This window comes from Equus quagga, chromosome 6 (assembly GCF_021613505.1).
Source record: "Equus quagga isolate Etosha38 chromosome 6, UCLA_HA_Equagga_1.0, whole genome shotgun sequence".
Classification (NCBI taxonomy): Eukaryota; Metazoa; Chordata; class Mammalia; order Perissodactyla; family Equidae; genus Equus; species Equus quagga.
In genome coordinates, this window is record NC_060272.1 from 57,301,263 (window position 1) to 57,325,066 (window position 23,804).

Below are 23,804 nucleotides of genomic sequence, written 5' to 3' on the forward strand. Positions count from 1 at the left end.
TTCATCTAGGCAGCGGAAAGTGTCAACATGTGAACACGGAAGTCACACGGTCTACACACTCCACCCACACTACACAGCTATGAGCAGAGACGCAGTAGATCCGGGAGCTCACGAAGGCCCCTGCCGGCACGGCCACTCAACACGACTGTCAATAAGTTGAGCAACACGTAACAATAAAGTTATTGATGTTGAGTAAGAGACTTCCGGTAGGGGCATTTCTATTTCCGTTAGGGCCTACATGCTTTGCCCTCTGCGTCTACATCCCAACCGGAAATATTTGTACCCCGTTTAAGGCCACGTCGGTCCTGGCCTCAGTCCCGCCCACACCCTGTGGAAGCGTTTCCGGGGTCGGAGTATTGCGGCCCGCCCCGCCCCGCCGCCGGTGCGGTGCTGGAAGCCCCCGCTCTCCCGGAAGTGGCCCGGGCCTGTCTGTCGGGGTCCTCACCACCCCGTTGCTGCTGAGGGCTGCGGGGTGGCAGCGATGGCGGAGGGGGCGCTGCTGCTGCTGCCCGAGGCGGCGGCGGAGCGGGATGCTCGGGAGAAGCTGGCTCTCTGGGATCGGAGACCGGACACGAAGGCGCCGCTGACCGACAGGCAGACGGACTCGGTGTTGGAGCTGAAGGCGGCGGCGGAGAACCTGCCGGTGCCGGTCGAGGTGAAGCGATGGGCGGGAAGAAGGCTGGGGCGGCGGGGAGGCGGGGCTGGAATGCTCCTCGGGGGCGCCGGCGGACCCCGGCCTCGCTGACCCGTCTCCAGGGGGTCTTCACTCTTCCCTGGGCACGGTGGCGCCTCCGGTGGGAGAGGCCCCTCACCTTCCGGGGCTGTCAGGCCTCACCCTGCAGGCGACCGCCGACTCTCCCCTCTAGCGAGGGACGGCTGCGGGGGCGTCCAGGGGCTGGGGTCCGCCGGCACCCACCCCTCCTGCTGCGGCGTGGGACGGTTGGCCAGGAGCATTGCTCTCGGAGTCTTGCCCCGGGTGTCCCGGGTGTCAGCAGAGGCATAAAGCTGCTGTCCACCATCTCCCAGAAGGAGAGAACCCCGAACCCGAAGTGCTTTGCTTCTGGACAGCCTCCTGTTGGTGTTCTTTTGCCACCTTAATGAATAACAGCCCAGCTCCCCTTTTTCCCTGGGGGCACTTGGGGAGACCAAAACTTGATCCCGAGTGACAGTTTCATTCACCGCACGTTGAGCAATGAACTCTCGATCAAGTGCAGGTTCTGGGAGATCCCAGTTTATTTAACTATAGCAAAGCAGGAAAAATGAATTTTCTTTGAAAGCTGAGTCAGTACGTTACTAGATAATGTTGGTTTTTGGTTTTAGTGTCAACGTTTATAATCCTAATTACCATTGGGATATCATGCATGTTACTGGTTTTGTACCTCAATTTAGTTAGTTACCATAGCAAGAAGTACTTTTTATGACTTGTGAGAAATTTGACAAACTTTTTCCGGTTTTGAGGGCCTGGTGCAGGTAGATTTTTTTTTTTTATTAGCAGTGATGGTTACTTTTGATGTTGGAAGCTGCCTTTTTACATGATTTGGAATTGTGTCCAAAGGCAGATTGAGTTTAGGGACTTCAACTTTTTTTTTTTCCTGCCCTTAAACATTAGAGATTAAGAACTTTGATCTGAAAGTTCTCTTCGCTTTCACTGGTACATGCTCTGCCCTAAAACACAGCTGTTCTTTCTTGGGTTTCTCTGTCCACCTCTAGGATGCTGTGCTGGAAGTGGGTCTGAAATAAATGAGGAAACAGGTGGAAATTTCTTTGGCTTGGCTATCAAAGTCTTTTATGCTCTGGATAACAGAAGTTACTTGCTCTATAAATATTCTGGTCTGTTGATGATTGATTTGGCTTGTTACTGAAGCAGGATGCTTGGACATCAGAGCACCTGTGGGGAACATATTCCACAAGAAGAGTAACCCAATTTGTTTTTATTGTCTTGGGTTATAAACTGTTGTTCTCAGTGAGCAGGAAGGCAAGGGTTTGGAGTGAAGTAAATGCAGTCTTTTCATTTTTACCCCATATTTTCATATTTTTACAATATAATACTACCATTAGCCTCATGCAGTCATTTAACATATATTATGTGCCTACCCTAGGCTAGGAATTGAGGATAGAAAGATAAGTAGCAAAAACAAGATCCCTAGCCTCATGGAGCTGACATAATTGTGATGATCATGAGCATGTAAAAGAGAACAAAGAAGGTAAGTTCAAATGGTGATCCATGATATAAGGAAAGTAAAACAGCACGGTATGACACAAAGGGAGAAGGTGTGTCCTTACATAAGGAGGGAAGGCCTTTCTAGGACAATGGCAGTCTAAGGTGAGAATTTAAGATGGAAAGCAAGAGGCCAGCCTTGTGAAGATTAGAAAAATAACCTTCCAGCTGGAGGAAAAAGCAATGCAAAGTCATGGGTGGGGGATGAACTTGCCAAGTTCAAGGGTTCAGTGAGGGTCTTCTGGTACACGCAGCCTTGGTTTTGGATTCCTGTGAGAAGGAAACAGCCTGTCATTTACCCATCCTGGAATCTTTGAGCAGGAAGTTCTCGTTGCTCTTCAGCTCTCTACAGTCCTCATTTTGCTTTACTAAAGTGTTTATATTTCTGGCGGGAAGACTTTGGAATTAAATTTTTTTTTTTTAAAAGATTGGTACCTGAGCTAACATCTGTTGCCAATCTTTATTTATTTATTTTTCCTTCTTCTTCCCGTAGTTGTATATTCTAGTTCTAGGTCCTTCAGGTTCTGCTATGTGGGATGCCATCTCAGCGTGGCCTGATGAGCAGTGCCACGTCCACACCCAGGATCCTGACTGATGAAACCCTGGGCCGCCGAAGCGGAGCATGCAAACTTAACCCCTTGGCCATGGGGCCGGCCCCCTGGAATTGAATTTTTCTATCCCTGTTACCACTCTTTTAGCACGGGCATGAAAAAGAATGCCTCAATTTTTATTTTGTCCAACTAGTGTATCTGTAAAGGATTTTCTGTGGTATTTCACAATTTTCACGAGATAAATTACTTCCTGAAAAACTGGAACTAGGCGAGTTATTTGAATAGCAAGAGGCCAGCTAACTCTCAGCAAATGTCATAAAGCTATTAACTTCTTTAGAAAGTAGCTTTCTCTTTTATGAAGGAGACCTAGTCTTATCTTGGAAAGCAGTTACACCTTTTTATTTGATATTAGATAAAAGAATTTGCAGTAGCATATTAGGTAGACTGGTTTCTTGTAGCCAGGGCAGATTGTTTAGTAGTGAGGGCCTTTTTCTTTATGCTAGATTTAGTAATTCTTGATAAAAGAATTGACCCTGAAATTTACTTGTGATTCCCTGCTGCAGTTGTTTTCTTGAAGGCTGTGTGACTTTAGACATGATATTTAACTTCTCTGAGCCTATTTTCTTCTTTATAAAATGGGGATTATAGTAGTACTTATGTCGTGGGGAATTTTGAGAATTAAATGAAATCGTATATGTAAAATGCACGTGGCAAGCTATCTGTTGGTATATATTATTCATGTGCACCCCCCCACCGCTCCCCCCCTCCCCGTGATTACCACCTTAAAAGAATAGATTAGAGTCTTGTGATCCTGAGCTGGTATAGGTGTCACTCCGACCAAAGGTAAGAAAAGAAGAGGTTAGATCCCTTGAGAAAGGTTCAGAGACTGCATTTGGACCTCTTCAGTGATTTGCCCCAGAGAAAGTAAAATCCTGTGTCATTCAGGGAATGAATTGATTAGATTGATGTATTATAAAAGTGATTTTCTCCAACCCAGAGCTGTACCAAAAGTACAGCCTGAGAGAGAAAGGTATATTTGCTTGTTTTTTCCTGAACATCCTCAGCTGGTCAGGCAAGATTTGATCGTTTATTATAATTATTATTTAATGTTGGTGTCCTCATTTAGACAAACTATACAGCAGCTCTCCAGGACTGCCAACCAGCAGCCTCAATCTCTTTTCCTGTCTTTCTGGTGGTGTCTGTCTGCTCCGTCTCGAAGTCAGGACAGTGCCAGTGAGCGGAGGCATTCTGTCATCTCTTGAGTGAATGAGAGGTTAGAGCAGGGAAGTTTGTGCCCCTGCCCCCTTCTTGATTTTCCATTCTATTCCAGGTACTTTGAGAAAAGAAGGCAGTGGGGCAAATGTCCCTGATGGGAGCATTTTCTCATATGCTCTTCAAAAGCCACTTGTTTTGTTACTTTAAAAAATTATTTCTTGCAGCGTGGCTCCTCTCTTGCTTGGTTTCAGAGAAACTGGTTTTGGTTAGTGAGAACAAGGGAACAGGGCAGCGAGCCTCCTGCTTCTGGGATTGAAAAGCCCTTGTGATTGCAAAGTGGTTAGTATTTGTGTGAACTAATCAAATAGAATGCTGTTTCATACGTTCTCACAACATCTAGATTCCAGATTATATCTGAAATATATATAGTACTTTCTAAAGTAGCCAGAGTTTTTATGTGATTTTCTAAAGTAAATTGGAAGATAAACATTTTTTGGTTCAAGATGACAGATTGGGCACATGTGTATGACACCTCTGGATCCTTTTGACATGACAGTAATAAATGCGTGGCACACCAAAAACAAAGACATTATCAGTGAACCTGCAAATTTGGTAGATTTATGAAAATCAGGAAGCATGCAGTAGTGGTTAAGTTTGCATGCTCCACTTCGGTGGCCAGGGGTTCTCATGCTCCACTTCAGCGAGCTCCACGTCAGCAGCCTAGGGTTCGCAGCTTCAGATCCCAGGTGTGGACCTACGCACCACTCATCAAGCCAAGCTGAGGTGGCATCCCACGTACAAAATAGAGGAAAGTTGCCATGGATGTTAGCTCCGCCGCAATCTTTCTCAAGCAACAAGAGGAAGATTGGCAGCATACGTTAGCTCAGGGCCAGTCTTCCTCACCAAAAAGAAAAAGCTGGTTATAGTTTAATAGCAGAGAGTTATGAATTTAGAATGAGATTAAATTCCATCTTTTCCTTATACTCTGTTGAGAGACAGTTGAAAATGCTACATGTTAAATGAAAAAGGCAAGGTTATGTATAGTGTACTGTTACTTGGGTTTAAAAAAAGGTACACTTCTTTGTATATACATAGACTGTCTCAGGAAAGGTTCATGAGAAACTAGTGACGTTGATAGCCTCTGAGGAGTGAACGGGGTGGTTAGGGAATGGGCCCAGGGGAAGGAGACTTTTCACTGAATATCCTTTGAATTTTGTGCCATGTGAATTTATTATCTATTCGAATAAATATGTTTAAGGGGACTGATATGTATATTAGAAATGATTCTGGAACATGAAGAATTTTACTTTTTATCTGAGATTTCTTCTATGTTATGAGGTAGTACCAGAATTATGTGGTGTAAGACCTCATGAACTCTGATAGGAGAATATGATTATTACATTACTTTTTCATTTTGTGAAACTATAGTATATGATATCACAACTAGGGTTTTGACGTTGATTTACATTAGCTTTTAAGATTTGTAGTCTTTTTTTTTTTTTTTGCTTTTTCTCCCCAAATCCCCCCAGTACATAGTTGTATATTTTAGTTGTGGGTCCTTCTAGTTGTGGCATGTGGGGTGCTACCTCATCCTGGCCTGATGAGCGGTGCCCTGTCCGCACCCAGGATCTGAAACGGCAAAACCCTGGGCCGCCGAAGTGGAGCCCACGATTAACCACTTGGCCACGGGGCCGGCCCTGACATTTGTAATCTTTTTTCTCAAAAGAAATTGAATTAAAGCTGGGTGTGGGTCTAGGTTGTATTAGAGGATGAATTTGCTGGGCCCTCTGTGTGTTTCCAGTTTTTTCAGTGGTTTCCCTAGTGTTGACAACATCTTTCTTTAATTAGTCACAGTCTAGCTTTAAATATTATACCACTTCGTGTATAAGAATCTTACAAAGTAACCTCCCAATTCTTCCCTTCCCTCTTTTGTGCTGTCGTCACGCATTTTACTTTTACATATGCTATAAACCCACAATACATTGCTACTATTTTTCTTTTGACATTTATGTTTCTGAGTGATTAAAAATAAGAAAAAAATTGTCGTATTTACCTTATTTTAACCATTTTGGTGGCTCTTCATTTGTTTTTGGTAGATCCAGGTTTCCATCTGGTATTATATTCCATCTGCCTGAAGAACTTTATTTCTTGTAATATGGGTCTGCTGGAAATGAATTCTCTCAGCTTTTGTTTGTTTAAACAGTCTTTATTTCTCTTTCATTTAAAAAGATATTCTCACTAGGTATGGAATTCTGGATCCACAGTTTATTTTCTTTTATTGCTTTAAAGATGTTGCTCCATTGTCTTTTCTTTTTTTATCTTTTTTTTTTTTGGTGAGGAGGATTGGCCCTAAGCTGACATCTTGTTGCCAATCCTCCTCTTTTTGCTTGAGGAAGATTGTCCCTGAGCTAACATCTGTGCCAATCTTCCTCTGTTTTGTATGTGGGATGCTGCCACACCATGGCTTCATGAGCGATGTGAAGGTCTGTACCTGGGATCTGAACCCTGGGCTGCTGAAGTGGCGTGTGTGAACTTAACCACTATGTCACAGGGTCAGCCCCTCCGTTATCTTGTGACTTGCATAATTTCTGATGAGAAGTTTGTTGTAATTCTTATCTTTGTTCCTCTGTAATGTCTTTTTTTCTGTGACTGCCTTCAAATTTTTCTCTTTATCTTTGGTTTTCAGGAGTTTGATGTGTCTAGGTGTGTGTGCGTGTGTGTGTGTGTGTTCTACTGGGGATTCTCTGAGCTTCTCAGACCTGTAGTTTGGTGTCTTTCATCATTTTTGGAAAAGTCTTATCTATCATCGCTAAATATTTCTTCTACTCCATTCTCTCTCTTTCTTTTGGGATTTTAATTACACATACCTTAGATCATTTGATACCTTTCCAGAGTTCTTGGGTGCTGTGTTCAGTTTTTATTTTTCCACTCTATTTCCTCTCTGTGTTTAATTTTGGTTGATTTTTGTTGACCTATCTTAAAGCTCACTCATTCTTTCCTTAGCTGTTCTGAGGGTACAGGTGAGTCCATTACGGGTATTCTTCATCTCTGTTACCATGATTTCTATTTCTAGCGTTTCCATTTAAGACATATGGTTTTTACTTTTTGGCTGAAATTCTGCATCTGTTCATTCACTTTATTTATATTTTATTCTAGAACTTTTAAGATGTTAGTCACAGTTATTTTAAATTCCTTACCAGGTAGTTCCAGTATCCAGGTCATCTCTGAGTCATACTCTGTTGATTGCTTTGTCTCTTGACAATGAGTTGTTTTTTCCTTGTTTTTTAATGTAATTTTTAATTGAATACTGGATGCTGTATGCAGGATAGTAGAGAATAAGGGAAATAGTATTAATGTCTGGAAATGAGTATGCCTCTTCTGTTAGGTTGTGAGTGTGGGAGGTTGAAGCAGTCTGGTCAGGAGGTGAGCTAGGTTTAGGTTTTGTTGTTGCTCTGGTTGTCTTTAGTTTACCACTGGCTGTAAATTCCTCTAGTGTGATCTTTTGCCTAGGGTGGGGATGGGGCCACTGCGGGGTTTTCTCAGTGTTTCTCCCCAACCCTCAGCTTTTGGCTGTGTCTCAGAGGGTGTTGTGCTTTTGCCCCTCCCGTAGTAGTGGACGCTGGTGCTTTATAGCCTGGGAGTGGGAGTTTTCTGCCGTCCAGGTCCAGCTTCAGTCTTAGGCAGGCCCTTTCCCCTGGATCTTGGAGGTGGAGCTTTCTCGCTGATTCTGCCCTCCTCCCACAGCAAGGGATGTCTAGTGTTCTGGGTCTTGGGTTGTTTTTTGCCCCTCCTCCAGGGTTAGTGGTGGTTTTCTTTTCCCTTTCTCCAGCTGTAGTGGGTCTTCCTCTGTGCCCTTGGGTTGATAGGGTTTGCTGCCCTTCCTTGAGTGTCTTGAGACTTCTGTTCCACTGGGGAGAAGGGTCCAGGTGGGGTTTGTGCCCTGCTTTCCCGCAGCCGCTCCCCTCTTGCAGGCCTGCCCCACCTTGTTCTCATTCTCTCTCGTGAGCACCTGGTGCATGTCTGTGGAGGAGACTGTGTGAGTGGGTGTGAACTCCCCTTGTGTCTGCGGCTTACAGGCATTCTCTACTCACTGTCTAGCCTTGAGCAATTTGTAAGAAATTTTAGCTGAATTCTTCTTACCTGCTTGTATAGCGCTGGTCATTAGTTTCTTCCCATAATCTGCCACAGGTGAACCAGGGCTCTCAGTCCGTTTCTCCGTAGAGGTGCCCATCTTTCCCTAGATTTTAAGCTGCTTGGTTACTCGGCAACCTCAGCTCTCTGGTGGATTCAAGAATAGTTATGATTTTGTAGATTATTTGTCTTTTTCTTATTGTTAGGGTGCAAACAACACTCTGTCCAGCTTTCTTTATCCTAGCCTAGTCTCCATGTGCTTTTTGATGTATTTTTTAGATCTGAGCTTGATCCATGTACCCTACTCCTCCCCCTTCTCCCTTAGGTATCGTGTAAACAGTGTTGATAGAATTATGTGATTGAGTTTTGTAATGATCAATTCATATAGAACTAAATTTTACTGCTAATAAAATATAATTTTGTAAAGATAACTTACTGACAATTCTATTCCCAAGAAGCAGTATGGATTCAGATTTACAAATTTACTTACTCTGTTGCTGGTAATATATAGAAATAGTAATAATCTGATAAATGGCAGTAATTCAAATTTATTGAGTGTTTGCTATGTGGAAGGTATTATGCTAAGTACATATGTGTTGTCTCTGGTGGGTTTCCTACCCCTGTCCAAGGAGACAGCTCGTTGTTGGTAATTGGGGTAGTTCCACAGAGCAGGAGCAGATGTGACTCTGTCTTATCTTGGCACAGCTTTCTCTGTCTTCCGGAACCCCTGATGGCAGCACACAGTTACTGGTAACCAACTCAAGATAGTTTCTCACTGGGTTTGAGAAATTTAGTTCTTGGTGTGCCCCAGTCCTTTTATACTCAGAGATTATGTCACCGTTCAGGAAGACTTTACGTGAACCACTGATGCCCTTAATAAGACCTATTGACATACATCCAGGGCCTTCCTGACTCTTGAGTCAGATGCATTTGTGGGGAGAAAGAAGATCGAGAACTGTTTTTTGTCTGCAGCCCAGCATTCTGAGAAGCCTGTTTTCCCACACCTTTGTTGTTTTCTTTTCACAGTGGCCTCATGGTATAGATACTGTAATTCCTATTTTACAGGGAAGAAATTGAGGATTGGAAACATAAAGTAATTTGCCCATTGTCACACCTTGTAAATGAGCAGGAGCAGGGTTCAAACCAGGCTGCACTGTAACGTGCTTTTACATGCCAGAAGGGATAGACCCATTCGAGCCCAGGTGCAAACCCTCTGTTTAAAGGGTTGTATTTCTAAATTAGTGACGGTGCATTTTGCATCTAGCCTATTGTAGCTTTGAAGAGAAAATACTGCCTTTGGATGAAATTTCTATATCTAGAAAAATAGACAGGCAATTTCCTAAGGCCTTGGATGAAGGTCTTTAATGGTGGACCTTAAATGTCTTGCCCTTAGGGCTGAAAACTGGAATTGAGACAAAGCAGTTAGGCCCTTTTACCTTCCCCTGCATCCACACTTCCTTTCTTTTAGGTCTAAAAATAGTTTATCTGTGTGACTCTAGGTAAAATAACACCTCAAGTACCTTTAGAAGTGGAGAACTTGGAAAGTACTGTAGGTCTGATGCTCCCAAAGCGAGGTCTTTTCATTGGGGCTCTTCGGAAACTGATGGGAAACTCTGAAATTCTTTCTGTTCAGTTGTAATTTCAAAATTTATCATTAAGAAAGTGTGGGTGCAGTGCGCCTGTGGTGGAAATGGTACAAGGAGGTATTGTTTATTGGTAGTTAATTCTTGGGTGTGATTGTTTTCTGTTGATTGGTATTAATGAGGTCAGGCGTTTGTGTTAGGTACTGGGGAGGGCAAGCTGCGTTTGGCAGTACAAAAATGGTTTTGCTGTGTTTGTTGCTAGTTCACAAGGGGTTCATGTAAGAAAATGTGTGTGGATTAGCACAGATTCACCACCAATATTAGACTTAAAAACCGTACTTTACTACTGGTGGGATTTTGGTGTCATGTTTGCGTTTTGAAACTAGCATTTAATATAGAGTCTAGTTATAAATGTTAGTATTATAGGACATTTATTAACCTTAAGAGATTTGATAGAAAACATTCCGTTCTCTTTCAAAGCAGCTGAGATGGAATACCAGTCTTGAGTTAAGTTCAGAGAATTTTCAAGTTATTAAAATATCTTTGTGGCTCTTTTTTTTCAAGCTCCCAGTTGAAGACTTGTGCAGTTTAACATCCCAGTCGCTGTCCATGGCACAGAATGCAGTAGTACCTGCATCTACAGAAGACATTCTCTTGAAGGGTTTCACTTCCTTAGAAATGGAAGAAGAAAGAATTGAAACTGCACAACAGGTGAATGGCAGTATTATTTCTAAGGATGTTTTATTATTTTGAATGTCTTAAGACAGGACTAATGAAAAAGGTTCTAATTAAGAGTTCTGAATATTTAAAACTATAGTTAACGTCAGATGTTTCTAGAACATTCTTGATTTTTGTGTTAGTTGTGGCTATTTCTTAAGTGTTTTAATGAACTTGTTACCCAATTATATTTGCAACATAGGTAAAAATAGGATATTCCCAGTTTAGATGTTGATAGACTGTTATGTTTATCAAGGTTTTAATATTTTATGTACTTTTGACTTCCTCCGGTATATGTCAATGTTATTGTGTTATACACATTAATAACGTGTTATACATACTAATAATGTGTTATACATACAGATGCGCACACACCCCTGTCTGGTTATTGCTAGGTAATTTCTTTTTCAAAAACTTAAACATTCTCTTTAGGTGAACCTTATAATTATTTTTCAGTAATGTAACATGTGTAATCTTCTCTTGGTTTTTGCTTCTTCCTAATTATAAACCTAAATATACAGTAGTTTCTTGTGTCACTTCCTCTGTCTCCTCTTTCTGTCCTGTTAAGAATCAAAGCTGAGGTATTTACCAAGTAAAACATAGAACAAATGTGCCGAATTGCATAGACAGTAAGTCGAGGGAGGCAGTGCTGCAAGGTGATGAAGAGCTCCAGCTCCTCAGGTCGACCAGCCTGGATCTGAACGTCACTTCCATCACTTACCATCTCTGTGAGCTTAGACAAATTGCCTATCTTCTTTGGGCTTTAGTTGCCTAATGTGTAAAACAATGATGATTATTTATCTATGTCATAGGATTTTTGTGAGAATTAAATAAGATAATGCATGTAAATGCAGTGTGTGTCAGGCACACAGTCAGTGTGCAGTACACGATAGCTAAGTACTTGGCAAGCCTAGTGTCTTCAGAGAATAAGTGTACCCTTGACTTTGAATCCCACTTGAAAATTAGGGAAGATAATCTTGCACTATGTCTGTGAATTTACTTGGACTATTTGGAAAAAAATCTTCTGGATTAAATAAGCACCTGCGTATCTCTCTTTAAATTAAAAAGAAATCTGATATATTGAGTTATAATTTATGTACAATAAAATGTACTCATTTTAAGAGTACAGCTTGATGAGTTTTGCCAAGTATATATACCTATAACTACCACTATGATCAAGATGTAAAACATTTCCATGACCCCACAAAGTTCCCTCATGCTCATTTAGGGTCAGTCTCCCCCATCTCTTTTTTAATACTAGCTATTTTCTGTGACATTGGTGGTAGGGCCAGAATTGAAACCCAGGTTTTGCTGATGCAAAGGTCAATGTTTTTAAACTAGTCTGTTGTATTATTTATGAGTTTGTATTCTCACAATTCTTATTAGATAACATTACTGTTGGGATTTACCCAAAGCCCTATATTACCTACTCAGATTTGGCAAACTAGCAAGTAGGCCTTAGCCTCTTAGGAATAAATATTTATTTCTTATATATTGTATCTTTAACACTCTTCCTTATTTGTCTCTGATAATGGCCAATGTTTTTAATTCCTTTGCTTTTCCTAGTGTGTAAATATTGAGTATGCAATTTGAGTTATCTCCTGGCTTTAAACTGGTTATTAAGGTTTGAGCCCCACACAATAAGACCTATGTGCCCTTTTGACTTGCTGTTTAGCATGTAGCTGCTTTCCATTTTGTCTGTTTAGTTTTGTTGATAATATAATACTCTTTATTTTTCCAGTTTTTCTCATGGTTCGCAAAGCTACAAACTCAGATGGATCAGGATGAAGAAACGAAGTATAGGTATGTGGCTCTTACATTTGTTGGCTATCCTAATTTTTAGATCACAGTCATTTGAAGCGTTTCATTATCTGTGTCTTTAAATAAAATTAGATACAAAGAAAACTCCAACAGCAACATGTTCTTTAAGAATAGCCATTGAGAGGATTTGGGTCATTTCAACTGGTATTGGAAGTTGTGTGATTAAAAAAAAGTTAACCCATGACAGACATGTAGAATAAATAAGATATCGACTTTATCGTCATGATCTTCTTCGAAGAATTGAGGAGCTTTTGTTACTGCAGCACAGCCTGGTCTATCTGACTGAGACAAGCCGTGTCTGAAATTGCTGTAACATGTTCCTGTTATTTAAATCTTTATTATTTAGTTCAGAATATTAAGTTATACTTTATACTTGGAGAGAAAATATTCAAGATTTGAAATATTCTAAGTTTCTGGATTAAAAAAAAGAAAAAAGAAAAAAGTTAAATCATAATTTACTGGTTCACAGGGGCAGACATTGGTTTTTAGATAACTCTGGAAAGGTCTGAGTTCAAGTGGGAGCTTTACGGGAACTCTAAGAGGTGTTTGTTGCCTTTCTTTGGAAGGAGAGACCCAAGAGACTGTAAGGATGGTCGCCTGGATTGGGTGTAACTGTTGTTCTGTTTGTGTGTATTGATAGCATGGGGAAAATGATGGTATACAGTTTCTACCTGATTTGGGGAACATGGGTTGAGCATTTGTGTACCTTTACCATTTTTAAGTGACTTATTTTGCTAGGCAATGTGTTAGGCTCTTTGATGTATGATTCCGTTTAATCTTCATAGCAGCTCTGTGAAGAAAAGTATCATTGTTCCCATTTTACAGATGAGCATCTGAGGCCTGTAAATACTAAGTAACTTGCCTAATGTCATGGAGACTTGGGCAGAGCAGAGACATGGACTCAGCTCTTCTAATTCCAAGTCTAAAACCCTTTCCACGCGTCACACCATCTCTCAAAGGCAGAAGTGATGTGAAGGATCGACCTATTTGGTGGTCCTGCTCTCTCAGTCTTTGAAAGTTGAGCCAGTGATTTATTGCCTTACATGTGAAAAGCCAGTTTATGGCTTTAAAACTGATTTCTTTTATTGGTCATAGTTTCAGTGATTTCCTTTGTAAGTGTTGAAACAGTTTGTGACATAGCTTATGGTACATTTCTGAATATAAGAAACTTTTTTGAATAGGTCAGACTTTCCTCCTGAAATTCAAGCATTTGGGAAAAAATGAGACTGTTGTTTATTGACTATGTTCTTTGGGGGAAAATATTGCCAATCCCCTTTTGGTTCTGTTTTCTAGACAGATGAGGGATTACTTGTCTGGGTTTCAGGAGCAGTGTGATGCTATATTGAATGATGTAAACAGTGCTCTTCAGCATCTGGAATCATTGCAGAAACAGTATCTTTTTGTGTCCAATAAGACAGGAACCCTACACGAAGCCTGTGAACAGCTCCTAAAAGAACAGGTAATTTGGAGTAGGAGAGAGGGTCAGTGATTATATTTAATATTTTATTTTTAGGAAGATGAATACAGTTTAATTTTAATTTCCTTAATTTCTCCAAGTATATATTGAACACTGATCTATATGAGGCCTTGAGGCCTTATGCTGAGTATGCAAATTATTACCTTGACAGCCTGCTTTTATTCTAAATAAGCTCATGTGAATAGGGACAAAGGCAGGCGTTCCTGTGTTTTGAGCTGTTGGGTCTCGTCAGTACAGTTTCAGAGTGAAGAGGATATATTAGTTGGCTCTGTTCGCTCTTTGTTATTGACACTTATATAGTGATTGCACTAATGGTAGGGTTTATAAAGAGATGAACTGGTTGGGTTGCACTTAAACTTGTGACCTAAAGATAGAATATTTAAACTGCTATGTTTATCTCAGAGTTTTCTCTATATTTTGTGTTTTTTAAAAGGCAGTCATTTATTATTTTATTAAGAGATCATATGTAATTTACTATAATAATCGTTGCTTATTTTAGTCTATGATTGCAGAAATCTTTGAGCATTATTCTGAAATCATGTCTAATATTAACCTATAGTCTAATATAAGTCTATTCAATGTAATTTTGAGACTGGAGTATTGATTCTTTTGTTCTTCTGGTAACTGATTTTTCTCTTTTAAAAAATGCAAGTTGGAACTGGTTGATCTGGCTGAAAACATTCAACAGAAGCTTTCCTATTTTAATGAATTGGAAACTATTAATACTGTAAGTGTGGTTTTTTACTTTTTGTAAAGTTAGTAACTTTGTTTTATATTTCCCTTTCTGAATATAATCTTTAAACTTATAAATTGTCTTGAGTTATATTTTAACTTAGTAGTTTGCTTGCTGATAGATGTTCCATATTTGTGGCTGATGGCGATACCATTACTAGTTCAGATTTTTTCAAATATGATTTAAGTAATAGTTCCTCGTAAGTTGTATTATTATTAAAATCTCCTTGTCGGTTACCTCTCATAGTATCTTATTTGTAAGCTGTGAAGAAGATTATAAGAAGAAATATTAAGTTTTACATCTTGCTGTGGTTGTACTACTATAATAGTAGTCAAAATATTTTTTAAGCTAATCTCATGTTTAGTTTGAGGAAAAGTTTGGTCCTCAAATGCGTACTTAAATCCTAAAGTAATATTCTCAATAAAGACTGCTTTGTAAATTATATTTCTGTGTGTTTCTGGCTCATAAATTAATCATAATAACTCATATAAATCATGTTGTTATAGTTATTTATTATATATTAATAATAATTAAGGTTTACCAAAGAGATAGAAGTAAAACTAGTAGCCAGTGAATAATGGAATGCAATGGGAAATAGTTTGTTGCCAAGCTGTTTGTATATTAACATAAATAATTGGCTGGTTTTACTTATTTTTATATATATTACTTTTCTTTATATTTTTATATATTTGTATATATTACAGATTATGTTTCATATATTTTAATATATAATTTTATGTGTTAAATATATTATATATTACTTATATTTATACTTATTAATATTACTTATATATATTTACTTATATTTATGTGTAGTTATGTTTTACTTATACGTATTATATTTTACTTTCTTAATATGACCCCTAACATAGTATGACTGACACTTAAGTCTGTGACTTGAGAAAACCCTCAGTGTTTAAAAGTGGAAGGCTTACGTACGTTGTAGAGTACTGGAAAATCGGAAGTGTAGGTGCTCGACGTGTTATTTTAATGTGACACTGTGCAGCAGGGTGGTGTAAACTATGTGCTAGTTCATGAATAGCCCCCATTAAAGCTCATTAGAATAAATAATAAACTGAATAAAGGAATAAACTGAATTAAGTCAGTATTTTTTTATTAGACCACTCTTGATTGTTACACCTGGGCTGTATTTGAGGCTATTTTTGTGACTCTTATAACTGTGTTATGTCCTAAAGGGAAATGTGCTAATTCTAATATATAATTTTAAACTTTTACCTGTATGTTTTTTTGTGAATTAAGTTTGAATTTTCTTTTCCCTTAAAGAAATTGAATTCTCCTACATTGTCTGTGAATAGTGAAGGATTTATACCTATGCTGGCCAAGTTAGATGACTGTATAACATATATCTCATCTCATGTAAGTCATGGTATTTCTGTATATTTTCAAGAAATCTTAACATCCTTATTCTATTGCTTCTTATGCCATAAAGGAATTGTTTCTTCTGAAGGGAAAAATGTATCTGTAGGATACTTGAAGAAAAACTATAGTAAATTCTTAATCATGTCAGTAGTGATGTAAAATGTGCTTTCAGCGGCTGAGGCAGCCACTGAGGCAGGCAGAAGAGGTCCTGGCTGACACGACTTTTTTCCAGCTAAAAGGTTGATCGATTTTTAGGCTGTTAACTTCCTGTTGTGTTAGATACTTCTTTGGAAACAGAAAGTGTTACCTGGGGAGCATAAAGGGACGAGCCCTTTGATTTAATCACCCTTTCTTTCTATCCCCCAAGGACTTATAGCTGTATTTATTTCCCCCAATTTCTGTTCTTTTGCTAGTTGGGCCTGACATATTAACCTTGACGTCTGTGGGGCACTGAAAATATATTTTGCTAAAAACTGCAAACATTTGTTGAGCCCCTCCTTTGTCTTAGGCACAGGGGATTTGGCTATGACTGAGGCAGTCACAGTGCTCATCTTCATGGGGCTGGCAGTCTACATAAGACCTTCTTTTGAACTTTAGCTTTACCTAAAGGACACATTAGTTTTCGTTAAAAGTTTACTGTGTCGATGTTTGTTTCCTCTTTCTAAATCTTTCCCCTTCCTTTACAGCCGAATTTTAAAGATTATCCTGTATATTTACTGAAGTTTAAGCAATGTCTTTCTAAAGCTTTGCATCTCATGAAGACGTACACTGTGAACACACTACAGAACCTCACAAGTCAGTTATTGAAAAGGGTGAGTTAACTGGTGAGGTGGTTTTTTGTTTTTTTTTTTTTCAATTCATGTATCTTTCATAATCTTAATCTGAGATAAGTACTTAGTAACTCCAAAAATTTTTTTACCTTTTGTTAAATAAGAATATGCATTGCAGTTTTATTTATAATAGGAAAAAATGGCCATATTATATCTGTCCATCAGAGTCTTATTTTCAAAGAATATGTAATAGTATGAGAAGTATTCAGTTAATATATGATAAACAATAAAGTAAGATTCAAACTATTTGTCTTAAAACATTTTCTTTTCTCTTTTTCATGAAAATATTGGAGGGAAATAAAACAAAATAATAAAAGTTCTGTCTGAATGGTGGGATTACATTTGATGGATAATTTGAAATTTTTCTTTATGTATGATGGATGATTTAATTTTCTGTGTTTAGCAAATGTGTTTTTATTGAGTGCCTCCTAAATGGTTGGCGTTGTGCTAGGAACTGTACAATAGTGAAAAGGAGCTAGCAAGGTCCCTGCACTGATGGAGCTTATGTTCAGGAGGAATAATCAGTAAAGAAGGAAACAAACAAATTAATTAGTTGCAGATTGTAGTAGATGCTGGGTGGAAAATTAGGAGAGCGTTAGGTTAGAGGATAAGAGTGGAGCTAGTTAGGATGGTCATTGAACACATTTCTTTCCTACGGAAATAAAACCATAAAGATTATGCATTTTATTTTTTAAGCTTACTTTCTGAACAATGTGGAATATCATTCTTGAGCTTTCAGCTCAAAGCCACTGTTTTTTGGGTTGCATTTTATCATTCACATTGCTCTTAGCTGACATAACAGCCGGACTGTATGTATAATTTTTCTGTTTTGCAAAGTTTTTTTGTTTTTTTTTGGCTGAGGAAGATTTGCGCTGAGCTAACATCTGTTACCAATCTTCCTCTTTCTCTTTTTTTTGTATGTGAGCTGCCACCATAACATGGCCACCAACAGAGGAGTGGTAGGTCTGCCCCCCAAGAGCCAAACCCAGGCTGCTGAAGTGGAATGTGCTCAATTCAATCACTAGGCCACTGGGACTGGCCGCTGTTTTGCAAAATTCTTAATAAGTTTAGGAAACTAATACTTAAGAAATTCTAATACCTACTATGTGCTAGTGCTATTACCATTAGCTGCATAAAACATTTATGAGTGTAAGTTGTCACTATTTAATGGATGCACTGAATCTCAGAGAGCTTGAGTAATTTGCCCAATGTCCTACTCTCGGTAAGTGACCAGGTATGAATCTGAATTCAAATCTCTTTGCCACCAAAATTAATGTAACATAAGGTAAAATTTGATTATAAAGAGGAGAGAGATGACAGTTCCACATAATTATTTCTCATTTGTAGCAGTAATGTTTAATTTCTCTTTGAGATTTTTCTAAGCTTTTGGTTGGTAATAGAGGCCAAGCAGTAGCCATTTTAAGTAGTGTGTGTCACATTTTCTGAATAATTATTTCTTTGCTAATTATCTTCCTTCCCTATCCTCCCCCATGTTTCTTTAGGATCCTTCATCTGTACCTAATGCAGACAATGCCTTCACACTATTTTATGTGAAATTTCGAGCTGCTGCCCCCAAAGTCAGAGTAAGTCTATTGCCATAAATAGTATATTGCTATGAAATTTATTTAGCCAGCGCTTTTCAAGTACTACTGTATGTTAGCCCTTCGCTTATGCCAGGAAAATGAACATGAATGAAGGTAGGCATTGTCTTTCCACATTACAGCAGTGTATCTTCAAGGTGCTTTAAGACCACAGGGCAGGAATTACCTAGCTCTTCCTCTGAGGCCCATGGAAGGTTTCCAGATGAAGGTTATATTTGAGCCTTTAAAAGCTCGGATTTACGGTGGACTTAAGGGACTTGATAAGGATATTTTCTACAGAGAGAACAGCATGTATAAGGAAGGTTGTAGACACATAAATAAGACATGGATTTTGGGAGAACTTTATGTAGCTTGTTCTGACCAGAACATGGGCATTAGTAGGATGTGATGGTAAAAAAGACACGAAAAATGGCAAAGACTGTGTCACAAGGGGTGTTAACCTGTCACACTAGTTCAGGAAAAGTGGAGAACCAGTGAAGTATTTTAAACGGGAGTGGTTTGGTCAGCTTTGCCATTTCATAAGAGTAAGGATGCAGAATAAAGAATGAATTATGCTGAAGAGAGATCTGAGACCAGGAGGCCTGATTAACAAGGAGGATTTTGCAGAAATCTCGGTGGGAACTAGGAGTTGAATTAAGGTGTTGGTAGTATGTTCCATGAGGTTGGGAACGTGTGCCTTGTTAACTCTCCTTAGCACAATGTCTGGAACATAAAGGAATGCACACAGTATTTATCTTGATTGAGTGATTGGAAATGGAGGGTCCAGAGTCGATATATGTGTTATATATTTAATACCATATCTGAGATACAGTTGACTGAAACTGATAGATATATTTTTTCCTACTCATTGTGAAGTTAGTAGAAAGAGTAGTCCACTTTTGCTGACTCTGACCTCACTCCCTTCCTTATTTCTCTCTTGGAAGTCAGTTGAAAGGAGTTTTTTGTTTTTTGAAATAAGAGAAACTTGGTTTTGTTTATAGAAGATATAGGAGAAGAGTGGTTACTTGATGGTATGAGGTTTAGATTATACCTGATTGGTTGCTTTTGCTTGTTAGTCAATGATAAAAATTTGATTAGAAAGGAAATGGTATAGGTCAAGAGGGCTCAGTGTGGTGAGTGAATATAAAATAGATAATTATCAGTGTCTTTCCTACATGCCATTTACCAATGGTAAGCAATTAGTATATGTGATGGGATCCGATTTATATTAGTGACAGAAGGCATAAAATATTTACCTAGAAATAACCTTATTGGAAATACAAGGGTGAGAAAAATGACAAAACTAGACAGAAGATCATAAAAGATTGAATAAATGGTAAGCCTTATCTTGTTCCTGGTTTTGGAGACAATTTTTAGTGTTAGTTCCTCCTAGTGTCATTTATTAGTTAAATGTAATTCTAGCAAAAATTCCAATGGAATTTCTTTTTGGGTGATCCTAAAATTCATCTGGTATGGTAAATAAGCAAGACTAAACAAGAAAATTTTGAAAAATACGGTGATAGTGATTTAACAATTTACTGACAGATCATCGGAATGAAAAATTCGGGAACTTAGTATAAAGAGAAACATCAAATCAAAGAGGAAGGGTGGGAATTTTCTACATAGTACTGGGAAGATTTGTTAAGTATTTGGGGGAAAAAACGTAAGCTGTTCACTTTATAACATTACCAAAATACATTCTAAGTGAATTAAAAAGTTAAATGCAAAAATGATGAGCAGATTGAAAAAAAACCACTAGAAGGAATTATTGGAAAAGAATTACAGAGTAAAAGATTAAGGATATAAAAATTAAAGTTTTCTGGATTTTAAACAGCCAAAGAAAAGGCAGAAGCCGGAGAGAATGTTTGTAATGGAGAAATAAGAAGGTTACTCTCTTTAATATATTGAGTGCATACAAATCAGTAAGAAAGATGAATATCTAATATAAAAAAGGTCAGATTACTTATAGAAAATACACATGGTTAATAAATATGAGCTCCTGTTTAGCTTCAGTGGAGAATGCATCCAATTTAAGGTTAGGTGGCATTTTTTTGTCTGTTAGAAATTAGCAGATTAAGGTGTAAATAGTCAGTGCTTTTGAGGGCTTGGTAGGATTGGCAGTACTGCTGATAATGATTCCTTTCTCAAACACATTTTAGGAGAATGATTTAGAAGCCTCTAAAAATATTTCTCTCTTTTGACCCAGTGTTGGGGTCCCCAGCTGTGAAGCAGGTACTATCGTTATATCAGCTTTACATGGTAAGAAGTGGGATCGCAGAGAAGCGAACCAGCTCTCTGGACTCAGGACTCAGACAACTACTGGGGAGCTGGCACTCAAACCCTCTTGTTTCACTCCAGGCCCAGAGCTTTTAACCACTAGGCTGTTATTCTGAGAAACAAGCTAGATGTCTAACAGGAGAACAATGGTTGACTTACAGTACATCTACCCAAGGGGTTATTCTGTAGCCATTTAAAGTCATGTTTTAAATAGTATTTATAATGATAATTCATTAAGTACTAGGTGCCAGGCACTGTGCTAAGGCTTTCTATTTACATTTTCATTTGATATTGAAAATTATTTAATAATAGGAAAATGTTTTGAAATACTGTTACTTTTTGAAAAGCAGTTTATAAAGCTGAATATATAGTATAATTAGAGTTATGTTTAAAAAGAAAAATATAGTAATTATAGTATATGCATATAAAAAACTGAAAGAATATTCTAAAACATAAACTGATTATTTTGTGGTATTATAGGTGATTTTTATGTTCCAACTTTTTTGTATTTACAGATTTCCTAACATGAGCATGTATTACTATTATAATCAGAAAGTAATTAAAAGTATAACTAAAACAGATGGCTTTTTAATATATTTTTCTTTATTCTGCAGACTCTTATTGAACAAATAGAACAACGATCTGAAAAAATACCTGAGTGAGTACCCAGAAGTTCTTCAGTTTGCAAATTACCTTCCTCTTGAAGTACTGCTTTTCCAAATCTAGCATGTCCCTGATACTTTCTGAGCAATTACCTTGCATCCTGTGCACTCTGTTTCTTGTAGCACACAGCTGATTTTGGGGAGCAAGGTCAGAGGCCTGATATAGCAAGTTTGCAAGGCATCTCTTTTTCCCATAGCGGGATTTTCTTCTCATTTGGGTGGATGTAAAATCTCTACACTTAGAAGATAAATCTTCCTTTAAGATATAAAGGTTAAGGCACTCAGTTCATTATGTTTTGGCTTTTCTTTATATACATGAGTGTTTGTAGTATTTAATATGGGTAAATAAACGCTAACCATATAGCGTTAGACGTTTGGCAACTTATTTTGGGATTTAAGATCATATTTAGTTTATGCGTCTGAAATTGTAAGTTTATACTCCAGTCTCATTTGTTTTTCATCAGATACCAACAACTGCTAAATGACATCCACCAGTGTTACCTTGATCAACGGGAGCTCCTTTTGGGTCCTAGTATTACTTGTACTGTAACAGAGTTGACCAGCCAGAATAACAGGGATCATTGTGCCTTGGTAAGTTTCTGCTTGTTTTGGTTTAATGTTAAGACTTCTTCGAAGCTATTTTGATACCCTAAAAGCTATACTTGGGTAGATAAATTTTGGTTCTCATATCTACAAACTTAAAGAATTTTTCTCTCAGTTATGACAAATCTAGTTTAGTAATTAGCATTCAGCTTGGTAAAATAGCCTCAATTTGAGCTGTCTTTTGAGATATGAAGATTCACAAATAAGTATTGTTTCTTGAAAGATGAAGTTTCAAAGTTGGTGGATTTATATTGACAATTTAATCTTAGCTTTTGCTGCAGAAGTGCTTTTTTGTTTAGTGTGATTTTAATTTATGCTATAGAAAAATATGTAAAGATTCATTTTTTAAAGTATTCCCCTTTCAACTAGAAAAGTAATTTATTTTCATTGTCAGAAGTTTAGAAAATAATGTGTAAAGAAGAAAATAAAAATCACTCATATTCAAATTATGGAGTGAATCATTGAAAACCAACTATTTTCTGTTGTTCAGATAAGCTGTTTTATGAATATGGAAGCGTAATCTCTGTGCAGATAAAATGCTTTCTCTTTTTCATCAGTGCTGGGATTGTTGTGGGTCTTTAACTAGGCGATGTGTGTTTGTGTTCTGCAGATTCGCAGTGGCTGTGCCTTTATGGTCCATGTATGCCAGGATGAGCACCAACTTTACAATGAATTTTTCACAAAACCAACGCCAAAATTAGAGTAGGTGATGCACGGAATCTAACTCTTGTTTTTAAGATTTAATTTGCTGATGACCATAATGGCTTATTATATTATAGGTGTATTCTAAAGTTAACTGCAGAGTGTTTTAACTTTTGTGGGTGTGTGAAGAGAATGTTGTTGGGAGGGACAGTGCTTCTTTATTTTGAAATAAATATGCACTTTAAAGGCCAACGTGCTTTCGTATTCTTTATAATATAATTATGGAGACAATATGGTGTAATAGTAAGAATCCTGTATAGGAAACTAAGTCTTAGGATCTGTATCTCTGTATCTGCACTAAGTGTAATAGTTCCTTCTAGTAAAAAAATTCTGTGATTCTAACTGATGAAAGACACTTAAAAATATAAACACTGTTTAATATCTTTTTCCTTATTTTTCTCAAAGTGTCTTTCATAATCCTCTCTTAGTCACTTTTGGTTTCTTCATATTGGCGATTTTGGCTCGTATGAAGATTCCAAGATTATAACTCTTGTAATGGAGAAGAGACAAGTTTACCTTATGGTTTTGATTGGGTTGATCACTTTTGATGAAATTCTGTATATAGATGAGTACTATTGACAATATGAGCAATATGGACAACCTAATTTTTTCTTTTCAAATGTTGAAAGTTGTCAAAATACTTGTATGTCCAAAGTACTTTGTATTTTATTTATCTAAATCTGTAAGTATTCAAGAATTTTGAATCTGTCTGTCCTGGGGAAAATGTTACCGTTTGATTCACAGTGATGTAGAATATAAAAGGTTTAGTAAGTCTACTGAAATTTTTTAAATCAATTTTGAAAGGACATATACAAAATTATTGCTGAAATAAAAGTTGTAATAAATTGACGTTTGGCTAGGGGCAGCTGATTTGAACTGACCTCTGAGGATTGCTTATTGATTCTGAGCTTTTAAAGCCAAAACTGTTTACAGAATTACTTTCAGCCTTTCACTCCTCTTTATATAATGTTTTCACATAACTATTTTCCAGTCGATTTTTATTTATGTTGGCAGGAAGAAATCAGTGATGACTTTTAAACTATTAGAAGATCTTGAAAAAATTGCTACTAATAACAATGTTTTATTTCTTCATTTTAGTGAACTTTTGGAGAAACTGTGTGTGTCATTGTATGATGTCTTCAGGCCGTTGATCATTCATGTTATTCACTTAGAGACTCTATCAGAACTTTGTGGGATTCTTAAAAATGAGGTGCTTGAAGATCATGTACAGAACAATGGTAAATGTTAAGTAGAAGCGATCACTTTAAAGATCTTTTTAATTATATCTGTGGCTCAATGAATTTGAAAAAGATTAGCTCCTTTT

At 37.8% G+C, this 23,804-nt stretch overlaps 1 protein-coding gene across 1 annotated transcript in view; it reads left to right on the top strand.

Moving 5' to 3' along the window:
• Positions 1-361: 361 nt before the first annotated feature.
• Positions 362-23,804, top strand: part of COG3 (component of oligomeric golgi complex 3) — a 68,884-nt gene continuing 45,441 nt past the window's right edge. The window contains exons 1-12 of the mRNA XM_046664463.1: positions 362-655; positions 10,263-10,409; positions 12,157-12,218; positions 13,530-13,695; positions 14,366-14,440; positions 15,731-15,823; positions 16,513-16,638; positions 18,159-18,239; positions 21,128-21,171; positions 21,640-21,766; positions 22,389-22,480; positions 23,579-23,718. Coding sequence (XP_046520419.1) covers positions 482-655; positions 10,263-10,409; positions 12,157-12,218; positions 13,530-13,695; positions 14,366-14,440; positions 15,731-15,823; positions 16,513-16,638; positions 18,159-18,239; positions 21,128-21,171; positions 21,640-21,766; positions 22,389-22,480; positions 23,579-23,718 — 1,327 coding nt within the window. The 5' untranslated portion in view covers positions 362-481. The remainder of the gene's footprint in view (positions 656-10,262; positions 10,410-12,156; positions 12,219-13,529; positions 13,696-14,365; positions 14,441-15,730; positions 15,824-16,512; positions 16,639-18,158; positions 18,240-21,127; positions 21,172-21,639; positions 21,767-22,388; positions 22,481-23,578; positions 23,719-23,804) is intronic.